We start from the raw sequence: 15,043 nt of genomic DNA, 5'->3' as shown, positions 1-15,043 counted from the left end.
ACTCAAATCTATTAAAATTAATTCAAAAAGACACTTATATTTTTGAATGGGGTTCATTTTCAAATTAGATTAATATTGTCAACCGATTTTTATGAAATTCAAAATGTTCACACAAGTCATTAAGACAAACTCAAATATATCAAAAGAAATCCAAAAATAGCCCTATATTTTTGAATGGGGAGGGCTCATTTTCAAAATAAATTAATTGTCAACTGATTTTTATGAAATTCAGAATGTTCCCACAAGAAGTTATTAAGACAAGCTCAAATATATCAAAAGAAATATAAAAATCTATTAAGACAAACTCAAATATATCAAAAGAAATCCAAAAATAGCCCTATATTTTTGAATGGGGAGGGCTCATTTTCAAAATAAATTAATTGTCAACTGATTTTTATGAAATTCAGAATGTTCCCACAAGAAGTTATTAAGACAAGCTCAAATATATCAAAAGAAATATAAAAATCGCCCTAAATTTTTGAATGGGGGGTTTAATGTAGTTTTACGTTTTTGAGAGGGAGGAAGACTTTTTGAACGGGATATTTTTCGGGCGATCAGCCGGTTTTTATTAATTGGATCTACTGCGGGTTTCGGCCCTGGGATTGGGGCTTTCTTCAGTTGTACAGTTTTATGGAGCAAATTGGCTTTTTTGTAATATAAATTGTCATTTTGATGTTTTCTGGTAGTGGTGGGGCTACCATACATCATGCAAGAGATCACGGAACCAGATCTTCTGTTCAGTGATCTCATGATTGTATGTATGATATAGGGTAGCCTTGTTATTGCTGGAGTGTGTTAGAATGACAATTTATATGACGGGGGGTTGATTTGCTTTATAAGGCTGTATGCAATCTTGGGGCAACGTCATCTCCGGATTTTATAATAACAAAGTTTCAAAATCTTCCTCAGGAAATATTCTATAAAGTAGTACAAGAGCTTTCATGCACATAGTGCTATCACAGAATCAGGAATAATATAATGCATTTAGTAGTAGGACACTGATCTCAAAATGATTCAGGCCGCAAACCTGTTATCTCAGTTTCTGACGGGTTTTCTTATAATTTGTAGGCATTTGTTCATTGTTATGTAGTGTTTATGGGTAATAATATATAGGAAATATTGTCTTTGTAAGTCTTGTTCACTGTCTTGATTTGTGGGTCAGACTCTCACGACTGTTTTCTCAAAGAGACTCTCAGACATTTAAAAGCACAGATCCTCTTGGACCGTTTGATTTTTAAAGAATTCCTGCTTACCTTCATTGAACATAGCCACGGAAAGCAACAGGCGATCCAGCCCCAAGGGGAGCCTTAGTGGACAGTGTGTAAGTGCACCAACGATACTGCTGACCAAGAAGAACAGGAATACTGTTGAATGGTGCCAGCTCTTAAGATCCACCCACTGGTGATTCTTCTCATCGTAGAGATGCAGGCCAGGGCCTCCCTGTGCAAACTGCTGAAATAGCAATCCTAAAGATCAACAGGGAATCAGTGAGGACAGCCTGTCTGGAAAGAGGAATGTCTTTGGCCCCCATCATCCTTTTGAATGCTTGCACATCTCTATGGAAAAATGGCATTATCTTTACTTTACTCCAACCTGTTTGTGTTCTCAGCATCTGGGTAGACTAAGCTCAATGGGAAGGCAACCTTTTTTGTTTGTTTGTGTATCTATCCCCACCTCCTCCATTGTCTACCTGTATAGAGGTTGAGGTGGTGGCAGTGGGGAGAGTTTTGGGGGTTGTATTTGGCTGGATATACAAAAAGCAAGTTGAGCCCTAGTGTCGCTATTAGCGCCGCAGGGCTCACCTAGGTGATGGCTGGCCAGGTCTGGGAGGTGGTGATAGGCATACCTCATGCCTGTTGCCTTCTTCCACACCACTGGCCCACACCACCACACTCTATGGCCATTGTTTAGAATTATATATAGTACAAGCAGGGAACCTGCAAGAATTTATAGGGGACATCTTATCTTTCCCATCCCATTATTTCCTCTTCCCCTTCCCTGAAAGCCCCTATAACGTCTCCCCCTTTTCCTGTTTCCCTCTCTCCTTCCCATCCACCAGCCAGCCTATGCTCATTGCCCCCCTGCCTCTTCAGCTTTCCCTCCTCCCTTGTGTCCTTTACCCAAGAGAACTATGGCCCATTGATACAGTATCTGCTGCCAGGTTGGCCCAATTGTACAGTAAGGAACCTGCACGGACATTACCACCTTCCCTTCACTATTTCCTCTTTCCATTTTCCTGGTGGCTCCCCTATCCTCACCTTCCTCTGTTTCCTTCTTTCCTTCCCACCCACCAACCATCCTACCTGTTATCTGCCCTTCAACTATAATATTGAATTAATGAATTTTGTTCACGGCCAAAGCCAGCAATTATTATAGAATTAAGGTGGTAGAAACAACAATAAAATAGAAACAATAATAAAATACTTAATTTTCTGCCTGAGCTAATAAGGATTTTCTAGTTCTTGCAGCAAGCCAACCAAATCTGGCCAATTGATATGTAACCTCAGGCTGCCTATCTGCAAGGAAGTTCTTCGGAAGGCGCACTTTTTGTCTGCTAGTAAGGGGTAAAATCGTGGAAGACGGAAGAGATTCCTGAAAGTTATTATATGCCATGCAATCAAATATAACATGTTCTAGGGACTCTATAACTTCATTACAACAGGGATATATTCATTCTTCAAAAGGAATTTTCTTATACTTTCCTTCGATAGCGGCTGAGGGGAGTGCGTCCCATTGCGTTAGTGTAAACATTCTCCTATATTCATGATTTGATAGATGATAGCGATCGGACATAGGAGTTACTCTGTTAATAGGCTTTCAAAGGGCATGCCATTTCTCTGTGCTACTTATCATTTATTAGATTTATTAATCGCCCCATCTCAACTTGTGGCAGGCTCTGGGCGATTTGCAACATGACATTAAGCCTTAGAAACAATTTAAAAACATAAAGTATCACAAGATTAATACCATTAAAACCAATCTAAAATAAATTCAAGCTCAAGATGGCGTCACTAGCAACTGTACAATTGAAAGACTGGAGTTTTGAAAGATTTTTGGTCACATCCTGGTTCTTTTTGATTGAGTTATTTTTCTGGAGGGGTGATGGGGGGGGGCACAAGCCATGTTGGATAACTGTCGCTGTCCCCAACCAAAACCCTGGTGGAACATCTCTGCCTTGTAGGCCCTGCGGAACTGTAAGGTCCCACAGGCCTCTGACCATGGTAGACAGAGAGTTAGATCATCTTGCCTGATGATATCCAATATCCTCTGTTACACCATGTCTCTGGCTTTATCATAGGCAAGAGAACACAAATATTGTTCTGTACATCCATAGTAGGGATGTTTCTCCTCTACAGCCCTAAGCCATGGTGGAACAAAGGTATCTTGAAAAATTGAACTTGTCGGCCCCCTCTAAAGCCGGCCTGTTCTTCTGCTAAACAAAAATTGTTTTCCAGCCAATCCCTAAATTTCCACAAAAGATGTCTCTCATAGAGTTTACTCACTATGCTTAAGAAACTGATTGGTCTATAGTTATTGGGGTCTTCTTTGGTGCCCTTTTTATACAATGGGATGATAACAGCTACTCCCCAATCCTTAGGGATTTTCCTTGTTTGGTCAATTTGCATGAATAGGGATGCCAGAACCGACACCCACCAAATCTGCATTCCTTTTGATCAGCTCTGGAGGAATTAGATCTAGACCTGGGGCTCTGCCAGACTTCAGAGTATCAACAAGCTGTTTCACCTCCATGCAATCCATGGGAGGAAACTATACTATTTATTTACTTTGCTTACAGCCTTGCGCCACAATGGAAGCCTAAAGGAGCTTACATTTATTTATTTATTTTATTTCTAGCCCGCCAGCCCTCAAATAGGGCTCAGGGCAGTTCACGACATTCAATAAATACACTCTTGTCATTCCAATAAATAATCATAAAAACCGGTTAAAAACTTAAACAACAATCAAAATCAGAGGTCATTTCGGGGGGGAACGCGGGGGAATGCAGTTCCCCCGGGTGAGGTATGGGGGGCGGGGCACATGACGAAGCCCCGTCCCCTGCTTCCGGCCACCCCGCTTCCAGCCCTCATTCAGCCAGGAGGAGGCAGGAGAAGAGGGAGGGTAAGTTGCTTCCTCCCCGCCTCTCCCCACCCCTGCCTGCCTAGGGCCAGGGAGGGCCTTCGCGGGGCTTCCTCGCACTCCCGCCGGCCTTGCAGGTCCACCGCCGGGCCCCTCATGGGGCTCGGCAGTGGAGCTGCAAGGCCGGCACCGGCGGCCGGGACCGTTGGGGGCGGGGTGTGTGGCCTTATGACACACTTCCGGTGATGTCAGGGGGTGTGGCATATGCTAATGATTTATGCTAATGAGTTCCCCTAGCTCTTTTTCTATGAAATGACCCCTGATCAAAATATTCCAGATGACGTTAAACATTTGTATCCTACCCCTTGGAGGGGTGAAGAGGGGTGAAGAGGTGAAGGATAGAGGAGGCCAGGCTTGATGTTGACCATTGCTCTCCTTAGCCATAGGCCTGGTGGAACATTGTTCTCTTCACAACCATTTTATCGTCATAGCAACCCTGTGAAGTAAGTTAGGCTGAAAATGTGTGGCCCAAAGTCAATCAGGGAGCGCCATGGCAGATGGTGGGGATTTGAACCTAGTCTCACCCTCACCATTCTACTACATTGGCTTTTGTGTAGTGGTGACTGTTGAACAGTAGCAAGCACCTGGGCCTAGATGTGCCATGGAACTCAAGTGGTATCAAGTTGCTCAGTGGTTATTGGTGGGCCTGGCCCCAGTGAGACTTCCCTCAAAGATCAAAACAGCCCTGGAACTAGATCTGTCCCCCTTTCCCTGCCTTTTACTGACAAAACCCAAGGTCTCAACTGGCAGTACTGTGGCATTTGACTGGCAACGGCCCTAGAGGGCATTTGTTTCTTAAAGCTACAGGCGGTACTTTATTATTTTGGATGGGTTTTAACCCACCCTCCAGTGGTTTTATTGTTGTTGTTTTAGTTTTCAGATTTTTCTACAAATCTGGGTCTTTTCTCATGTTTGCAGAAAGATATGTCTTGTTTGTTAATGGCTCCAATCTCTGGATTTAAGTATCCACAGATTTGGCCATCTTGAAAACTGAACATTTTGATGATGGAAAAATCATTCCCTGCCACCTGAAGGGGTAGAGCCCATCCCACGTTCTGGTTGAGCATAGAGAAGAATTAGTCCAGGGTGGCGTTCCCTCCCCTTGCTTGGCATGCCATGTCACAAGGACAACCTTAAGAATGAGAACCAAGTGTTCCTTTCCCCCGTCACCTATGTGGCTCATTCCCACACTGTAAAAATAATGCTAGAAGCATTATTTGGGTAAGCAAGCACTGATGGCACAAGCTATTCCCTTATTGGATGCAACTTTGGTTGAGGTGAAGGTGATACTGGCTTTTCTCATGTGTCCTGGGAGCAATTGATGTAACTTTCAGGGGAGGGGGAAGGACTGCACTCCTACGGTTTCCATGCTGTGAAGGTAATGTCTGAAGGGCCTCGGCTTGACTTGACAGGACCTAGATGAATGCTAGCATTGCTGAGGTGCTATAAGACTGCACTACCAATCCCCAGCAAAACTCCTCCCTTAATTACTGCATGGGCTCTGAGAGATAAAGGACAGAGGCTTATAGAGTAAAGGACACTACATCAAAAGTCTCCAGTGACCATTCAGAAGCCCTGCTGAGTAAGAACCCTGCTTTCTAAAAACTCTTGATGGGCACTGAGGAAGGTGGAAGCCGGCGCCATGGCACCCACATGGGCACCGTGTTGGGGAGCCCTGTTCTAAGCCTTCTGTGGGCTTCTGTTTGGCCAATTGTATGAAACCAGAGGGTGAAGTAGATGGACTATTGAACTGATCTAGCATGGCTGGTGTTACGTATAAATAAATGTATGACTGTGTAACCCTCCAATGGGTACTCCCATTACAACTGGGAATAATCCGTATGGAGTCATGTCTGCCATGTGTCATTATACCCTTCTATGAACCATGCTAGACCTTAAGGTGGTATGCAGAATAGTTGCCTCAGGCTGGTCTGTTTGTCCCATTGCTTATTGTGGTGAAGCAGTTTTTGGCAATGCTTCAGCATCCTGATAAAAACTGTTTGACCAGAGTAGACAATGTGAGAAGACAGACAAAAGGGTATGGCCTTGGTCATCATGCTGTTGATCTCACTCAAGAATGACTGTGTTCCCCCAGCTTTGGCTTGTTCTGTGACCCTTCCCTTGCAGACAACTAAAAGCTGATCTGGTACTTGCCAGTGAGAGCAAGGATGATGCAGACCACATTTTCCACAAGTTGAGGACGTAGCAGTTTTGGGGGATAAGTCGTCGGTTTCTGGCTGAAGAGCTTCATGGCGTTTATCACAGCCCACCACATTGCCCAGATAATGAAAATGGCTCCCGCAAAGTCATGTCCTTCAACAGACATCATCGCCAAGACACTCTGTGGATATGTATGCACAGAAATTAAATAGTAAAACAATGAGTTCTCTGTAGAAAATGTCCTTCCTTCCTATATGGTTGCTGTCATTAGGGATGGGCACAAACTGGCTCACAAACTGAAGTTTGGCTGGTTCATGGTTTATGAACTCAAGTTCATGGCAGGTCAGCTGGCACCAACTCTCCATGAACTTTCAAGCAGTGTGTGGAGGTTTGTGCCAGTTTGTGAATGGATACGTCTCCAGATGGACTGTCTCTACATGCTCAATCTAAATGTTTACCAAACTTCAAAACAACTGGGGGGGGGACTTCAAGAGCATGTAGAGGAGTATCTGAGGAAGATCCCTGTGACTATGATGTCTCTACCTTGCACAGGACCCATTCTGTACACTCCAGAACCCGTGCCTGTCATTTCCCCAGAAAGCTCTTTCTTGGGGGCACCTTCTTTGGGGGGCTGTAACTCAGACCCCATAAATCCAATCCTCACCAAACTTGGAGAGCAGATAGAGGAGAGTCTTTGATGTCTCTAGCTTGTATAGGATCCAATCTATATACTCTTGAACCTCCTGAACCCACACCTGTCAAAATGACCACCTGTCATTTCCTCAGAAAGCATTTTCCTGGGGGTACCTTCTTTGGGAGGCCATAACTCAGACCCTGTAACTCCAATCCTCACCAAAATTGGAGGGCAGGTAGACGAGGGTCAGCCAGAGTCACATCTCTACACTGCCTAAACAATCCAGTTGCTCCAACCATACCAATGTCAGATAATTTCAAGTCTTACAAATTTCTTTTTTTAATGAAAGTGCAAAGATACATAATCAGAACCAGTAAATGGAACAAACAAAACATCTAGATCACAAATTAAAAATGAAAGAAGAGAATGTACTCAATTACAGGTATGTCATTAAATATAATTATAACTAATTGAAATTTGCAATACTGTTGGAAAACATATTATATGGACATTATGCAAAACTTACTGATGTTTTACAAGACATACTGAAGTGGCCATTATGCAAACCATCATAGCAAAACATACTGATGCGGCGAAAACATACTGATACGGCCATTCATTGTCTTGCTTAGAGGTGAAGAAAGGCAAAGATAGGCCAATTATGCATGCACAGCTTACTGCAGAGTATTCGAGAAGTCAAATCGATGGTGTGACCTCATTTGGAAAACTGTGTACAATTCTGGTCACCACACCTCAGAAAGGATAGTATAGCATTGGAAAAAAGTTTAAAATGAGAGCCAGCGTGTTGTATTGGCTGAAGAAGTGTGCCTGCACACAAAAGGTTATACCCAGAATAAGACTGTGGGTCTTAAAGGCAGGGTTCATTTCCTGCAGGAGCGCACAGGAGCGGAGCTCCGGCAGTAAAGAGGCCAGGTGGGGGGCACATGCAACAAGCCCCACCCCCTGCTCCCAGCAGCCCTCAGTCAGAGCAAGAAGCAACCAGGTAAGCTGTAGAGCCCCCCCGGTCCAAAACAGTCCAGTGGCACCTTTAAGACCAAGTTTTATTCAGGTACAAGCTCTCCCTCCTCTGTGAGGGCAGATCTGCACGTTCCCTCCCTGCCCACAATAGCTAGCAATCCAAAACAGTCCAGTGGAGCCTGAGCGGTGGGTGTTGCCTTCTGACAGACTTCTGGTGATGTCAGGGGGCGTGGCATATGCAAATAAGTTATGCTAATGAGTTATGCTAATGAGCTCCGGCAGCTCTTTTTCTACAACAAGACCCCTGGCTACAAGCATGGAAGGCTTCAAGAGGGAATTGGATAAACATATGGAGCAGAGGTCCATCAGTGGCTATTAGCCACAAGGTGGCTCAGAAATTAAGACACTGAGTTGCAGACTGGAAGGTTGGTAGCTTGGCAGTTCGTGACCCTAGTGCCATGTGACAGAGTGAGCTCCCATCTCTGTCCCCAGCTCCTGCCAGCCTAGCAGTTCAAAAGCAAGAAATTGCAAGTAGATAAATAGGTACCGCTTCGGTGGGAAGGTAATAGCATTCCATGCACCTTGGCGTTTAGTCATGCTTGCCACATAACCATGGAGAAATCTAAAGATAGCGCTGGCTCTTCTGCTTGGAAATGGAGATGAGCACCCCCCCCCCCAGAGTTGGACTGGCTTTTGAGCAAGGGAAACCTTTAAGTATTATTATTACCTTTACTATAGATAGGAACTTTAGGTCTGGGACAAGTGATGCTCTGTATTCTTGGTGCTTGTGGGGGGCAACAGTGGGAGGGCTTCTAGTGTCCTGGCCCCACTGGTGGACCTCCTGATGGCACCTGATATTTTTGGCCACTGTGTGACAGAGTGTTGGACTGGATGGGCCATTGGCCTGTTCCAACATTGGCTTCTCTTAAGCCTTTGACTTTGGATTTCTGTCTCTGCCATACACATCATTTTCACATCATCCAGTGTATTTATTCTGCACCTGCAATTAAAAAACCCTCACTGTTCTAAATCGAGGCAGAACATCACTTGTGACGTGTGAAGGGGTGGCATCCAAAGTTAAAAAATTTTTTTTTACGAAATCTCCCTATTGCAGCTGCGCAGTAGCATCCAGCAAGCTTCCATTTAAATCCTCATGGTTCAGGTTTTGCTCATACAATTTAGTGTTAGTTCATTGTATGAAAAGGGAACAGAAAGAGGGTTTCCGGTGTTGGCGAACTGAATGGTGGGTGCGTCTCTTCGGAGCTCCGAGAGATGCATCCCATGATATGGCAGTAGGGAGGGGTCTGGATGATTCTGGACCCCTGGGGCCATCGTAGGGAGCCTCCAGCCATGGAGCGTGAGGGGTGCCTCTTCCAAGGCAAACAGCCGAGGAATTGAGGCTCCCCTTTGCTCCAGAGGTCCCACCGTCATAGACCAGCAATGGTGGTAGACACGCACACTGGGACAAGCGAGCAGATGGCCAAGCAATTTCACTTACCTGGCGGAAGACTTCTGATGAACTGTGAGTTCTGAGCAGTTAAAATAAGATAAACATCAAATTGTTCAAGCATTCACATCCCCCTCATGTGAAGCCGGGGGGTGGGTAGGGAGAGACGCTGCCCTGAAGAGGAACACCACTCGGGCGTCCCGAACTTGGATATCATCAGCCGCAAATGAGATTCGTCTATCCTGAGTCCTTGTTAAAATGTACTGTAGAGCACCAATTTTAGTTCGTATTTATTAAGCTTTTAATGTTATGTGTGTTTTATTCTCGGCGTTTGCCGTCTGTTGCCGCCCTGGGCCATATGGGTAGGGCGGGATACAAATCCCAGAATAAATAAATAAATAAAATAAAGAAGCTATCAGCAAAACAGAGCGAAACTCCGAGAATAATTGGAAAAATTTGGAAACAGTATCGAGCAAGGCTATGGAACCGGTAACAGATTTAAAGCGGATCTTACATAAGTGAGTTGGATATGCTCTATGGAATGTATCTACAATATATTAAGAAGATTATTCTGCCCGGTGAAATCCTTGTGATTCCTACTGAAAGACATTTTATAAAGAGGATAATATACAAAAATTGACTCTATTTCTGTAGAAACAACCAACACTTTGTGGATGGTCTGGATTATAATAGAAGAAGATGGAACAGCAGAGGAGGAACACGAGATGGGAAATCATGGAAGCGATATTTCTACACCACTTGAAGAAACTGTTTTAGGATTCCTAAACTCCCAGAATCAATGGAGAAGCAGACTTTAGAAACAAAAATGATAAATTTTTAAGACATATATCCTTGTTAGACTACTTGGCCACTCTTACTCTAGTTAAAACCATGATATATTATCATCTGATAAATGTATAAGCCTTACTATTCATTGTAACAAAGGTGTTCTAAGTGAAATATTACTGTAAGCATTGTTAAAATTGTTAGACCACTGCTACTTGGGTTCTTAGTAGTAGTTTTCTTTCCTTTCAGAAGAAAACAGAAGAAATCAGTTACCCCTTCCTTTGATATCTGTGTAGTTTTTAGAATAAAAGCAATAAAAATGTATTTAAAAAAAGAAAGAAAAGAAAGAAAAGGGAGCAGAAAGGAACGCAGGCAAAAGCTCTCTGCGGGTGATGGGCGAGGGCAACACAGCCGGTAGGGAACTGGCTGTCTGGGTTGTGCCGAGGTGTTCTTTTGGGGTTTTTTTAAATTAAAGCTTCTGCTTTTGTATCCCCCTCCCCTTAGTTGCAGCTGGGGCGGGGTTCTGTCTGAGTGGTTGTGGGGGACAAGATAATGATGGAAGGTTAGGCGCCCCCTTGTGTTTCACTTTCTTCAAGAGCAAGCACAGAGAGGGCTTGGGGAAGCAGCAGGCAAGCAGTTCCACAATATGTGGATAGCAGGAGCCACCATGGGCAAGGATGAAGAAGAAGAGGAGGAGGAGGAGGAGGAGAGATTGGATTTATACCCTGCCCTTCATTCGGAGTCTCAGAGCAGCTTACAATCTCCTTTCCCTTCTCCTCCCCACAACAGATACCCTGTGAGGTAGGTGGGGCTGAGAGAGCTCTTTCGAGGACTGCTCTAGAGAGAACGCTTCTGAGAGAACTTGTGACTCACCCAAGGTCACACCAGCAGCTGCATGTGGAGAAGTGGGGAATCAAGCCTGGTTCTCCCAGATTAGAGTCCACGCTCCTAACCACTATACCAAACTGGATCAGAACCAGTATATGGAGCAAATACTGTTAAAATGGTACACAGAAGATGAGGTAGTTAAAGAACAAATGGTAAAATGGGCGGTAAATATGAATAAAGAAATAATGATGTAATCTTGGGAATATTTATGGAAAAATGCACTGAAAATATCAACGTGTAATAACTTAAAAGAAAATTGTTATAAGATGATGTATAGATGGTATATGACACCAAAAAAGATTGCTAATATGAATACTAATATGTCAAACAAATGTTGGAAGTGCAAAAAGGTTGAGGGCTCGTTTCATCAAATGTGGTGTACTAGTGAAAAAGCAAAAAAAATTGTGTTGAGATTCATGCAGAAATGGAAAAAATTGTGAAATGTAAATTTAAGAAAGAACCAGAAATATTACTTTTGGGACTAAAAATGGGAGAGGTCAATGTGGCAAAAAGGACACTGATGTGGTATATGATCACAACTGCCAGAATGACATATGCTCAAAGTTGGAAGCAAGACAAAGTCCCGGAGATTGGAGATTGGATTAAAAAATTACTTTTTATGGTTGAAATGGACAAGATGACAAGAAAACTTAACAATATGGAAGCAGAAGACTTTGTAGCAGATTGGAAAGATTTAAAAGACTATTTGGAGAAGAATTGGGATGTAAGAGACAACTTATTTTGCTTTAATAATTACTGAATGTTAAACTTTAACAATATGGAATAAGAAATAGAGAAATTTATATATGAAGAGATCAGTTACCTATTGAACTTGTAATGATAAAGGGAAGGAAGAAGGAATTTAAGAATTTTGCAGGAGGTTGTAGCACTGGGGGAAGCCATGGGGGGGGGGAAGGGAGGAGGGTAGAATGAAAAATGTATTATAAATGTTGATTTTGAGTGATGATATCCTAAAAAAAATTGTTAAAAAAAAGAACCAGTATATGGAGCAATCAAAACATCTAGTTCACAAATTAAAAATGAAAGAGAGTGTACCCAGTTAATGCCATTAGATATAATTATAACTAATTGAAATGTGCAAATTAATACTGTTGCAAAACATACTGATGGCGGCTGTTATGCAAAACTTAGTGATAAACACAGCTATAAAGTTAGTGATGTTTTGCAAAACATACTGATGCAGCCATTACACAAAACATCATTGCATAACATACTGATGTGGCCAAAACATAGTGATGCGGCCATTCATCATCTTGCTTAGAGTTCAAGAAAGACAACACAGCTTACTGCAGAGTACCCGAGCAGTCAAGCCTTTAAGCTTGACTTCGGATTTCTGTCTCTGCCATACACACCATTCTTACATCACCCAGTGTATTTATTCTGCAGCTGCAATAAAAAACAACACGCACCTTTCTAAATCAGGGTAGAATGTCACTTGCGATGCGTGGACGGGTGGCATCCAAAGTTTTCTTGCCCTATTGCAGCTGTGCAGTAGCATCCAGCAAGCACCTTCCATTTAAACCCGCGTGGTTTTGTGCATGCCGTTCTAGTGTTAGTTCACTAGGGTTGCCAGATTCCCCCAGTATGGAGGGCAGGGTTGCCAGATCCAGGTTGGGAAATGCCTGGAGAATGGGAGGTAAAGCCTGGGGAGGACAGGGACCCTAGTGGGGTCCACCCTCCAAAGTATCCACTTTCTCAATGAACCAGGTGCCAACAGATGAGGAGCTGATATTAAAGGTAAAGGTAAAGGTTCCCTTGCTCGAAAGCCAGTCGAGTCCGACTCTAGGGTTGCAGTGCTCATCTCCGTTTCCAAGCCGAAGAGCCAGCATTGTCCGAAGACGTTTCCGTGGTCATGTGGCCGGCATGACTAAACCCCAAGGCGCACGGAACGCTGTTACCTTCCCACCGAAGTGGTACCCATTTATCTACTTGCAATTTCTTGCTTTTGAACTGCTAGGTTGGCAGGAGATGGAACTAGAGATGGGAGCTCACTCTGTCATGCAGCACACTCGGGTCTCGAACTGCTGAACTACTGACCTTCCACAGCCTGCAGTTCAGCGTCTTAACCACTTGAGCCACCGCAGCTCCGGAGCTGATATTAGATGTTGCTAAAATTGACAATTTAGCAGTAAAGGAGAGTTGGAAGCGATTTGGAATTCATGAATGTTGCTAAAATTGACAATTTAGCAGTAAGGCTAAAGGACCACGATGACGGAGAGTTGGAAGTGATTTGGAATAGATGTAGACCCAAACAAGAGAGCAGAGAGATAGATTTTGAATGTATAAACCTTAATGATAGCCAGAAAACTCGTATTAAACAAAGAAAGAATTTGTGTTTGTTTGTATAACTCGATTTAAGTGCTTTAAATTGTTAGGTGATTCTCTGTACTCTGCTGTTCCCTGAGTGTCATAACGCATACCTTTCCCCACCCCTACCATACCTTTCCCTATGAAAACCCAACAAAACTGTTAAAAGACAAGGATCCACTTTCTCCAGGGGGACTGACCTGTATAGTCTGGGGATAAGATGTTAACTCTGGAGGATCCCCAGGTCCCATCTGGAGGCTCACATCCCTAACTTTCCTGCTGGTGAAAAGGGGAGAATTTGTCTCCTCTGACCACCCAAAGAAGGATATGATGGGGATTGTTAAAGAAGAGAGCAAGAGAGAGATGGGAAACTGAGGAAAGAAAGCAACTGGGTAAGCTGATAACCAGTGGGAGATGTTTCTGATGACCTTGCCTTCAAAAAGGATTGCACTGACAGGAATGCAAGCATTTTAAAGCTACAGCGAAATGGAAAATGATGTTGGTGCATTTCTCTAATAGATTCCAGAATAAAAAAGCGCCATGCAGGTGGGCTGCCATCCTTTTGGTCTTTCTTAGAATTAGAAGTATGATTTCTGTAGATCTTGGTAAAGTACTCAACATTTTTGGTGCTGAGGATCATTTCTACCATATGACTCACTAGTGTGCAAAGAAATAAAGATGGGAACCAATGCAAAACCATGAAATGCGGGATATTAGGCCTGCTTTGTTCTACCCCTGTTGAGAGGAGTTCAGCCATTTTTTTGTGTCTCCTTCCAATAACCACAGGGTTGCTTTCTGATCCACAAAGGCAAGAGGTATAACTTGTTGGCCTTTCTTCCTCCGTATTCCCCAAACTGTTTCACACCACTGACTGCTTCCAAGTCTCTCCATGCCCTGTGGAAGAAAGTGATAATCCTCTTCCTTACCTGTTCCTTCCTTACCTGTGTTTGTTTATCCCAGGGTTTCTCAGATGCTTATTTTCTGGTGCTTTACCGACTAGGGAGCAGGGAACCTTCTTCAGTATTTTCTGTGTAAAAGATGCTCCAGAGTGTGCAGTTACACAAATGTGAACAGCACTGAGCATCGGGGATGGTTTTTATTCCTAACAACTTGGACGCAGTAAATCTAGAGGCTCACACCCTTTTTTACACAGTGTTCTGCCAAAAAATTAGACGCAGCAGGGCAAAAAGATTCACACCCATCTCCACCCAATCCAAGTGAATTTGTCTTATGAGTACCAGCAGACCCTGTCATTATGTACTTCCCAATTTTACATTTCAGCTTCATGTAGCAGCCTGGATTGCAGGATGAAGGCAATTTCTGTGAAGGAGCAGCGTAGCTGGGCTGGAGAACAGTGCTAATGTTGGGAGGGGTGGAAAGATGCCACCAAGTGAAATTTTGGACTGGCCATGTGCTGTTTGATCACGCAGTGACAGGCTGAGCCCACAGCTACAAAGTTAATTAGTTGCACTTAATATTATTAAATATCATCTATATATCTAATTCCGAAGTTGCCCCCTGGTGTGCGGATACTTATTTCCGCACATCGGGGGGACCTGGAGGGGAGGGAGAATTTTGTGCACACGTGGGGCGGTCCCCAGGTGTGCACAAAAATCAGAAACCCTGTAAAAAATATCGGGGGGATGTTTAAATCCCCCCGAAACTGACAGAGCGCCCTTGCTGCT

At 43.6% G+C, this 15,043-nt stretch overlaps 1 protein-coding gene across 2 annotated transcripts in view; it reads right to left on the bottom strand.

The window, feature by feature from the left end:
- The window catches only part of LOC107115537 (transmembrane protein 45B-like), a 25,884-nt gene extending 11,477 nt beyond the window's left edge, over positions 1 to 14,407 (bottom strand). Inside the window, exons 1-3 of one of the 2 annotated variants that reach the window (XM_015417281.1) lie at positions 14,285 to 14,407; positions 6,292 to 6,478; positions 1,254 to 1,466 (exon numbers count right to left, since the gene is read on the bottom strand). In XM_015417281.1, the coding sequence (XP_015272767.1) occupies positions 1,254 to 1,466; positions 6,292 to 6,466 (388 nt within the window). In that variant the 5' untranslated portion in view covers positions 6,467 to 6,478; positions 14,285 to 14,407. The remainder of the gene's footprint in view (positions 1 to 1,253; positions 1,467 to 6,291; positions 6,479 to 14,284) is intronic. The other variant, XM_015417273.1, reaches the window with a different exon arrangement.
- Positions 14,408 to 15,043: the final 636 nt, after the last annotated feature.

This window comes from Gekko japonicus, unplaced genomic scaffold (assembly GCF_001447785.1).
Source record: "Gekko japonicus isolate JY-2015 unplaced genomic scaffold, Gekko_japonicus_V1.1 scaffold3640, whole genome shotgun sequence".
In the NCBI taxonomy this organism is placed as follows: domain Eukaryota; kingdom Metazoa; phylum Chordata; class Lepidosauria; order Squamata; family Gekkonidae; genus Gekko; species Gekko japonicus.
The sequence above is the reverse complement of the archived record's forward strand: the minus strand, read 5'-3'. Positions and strand labels throughout refer to the sequence as shown.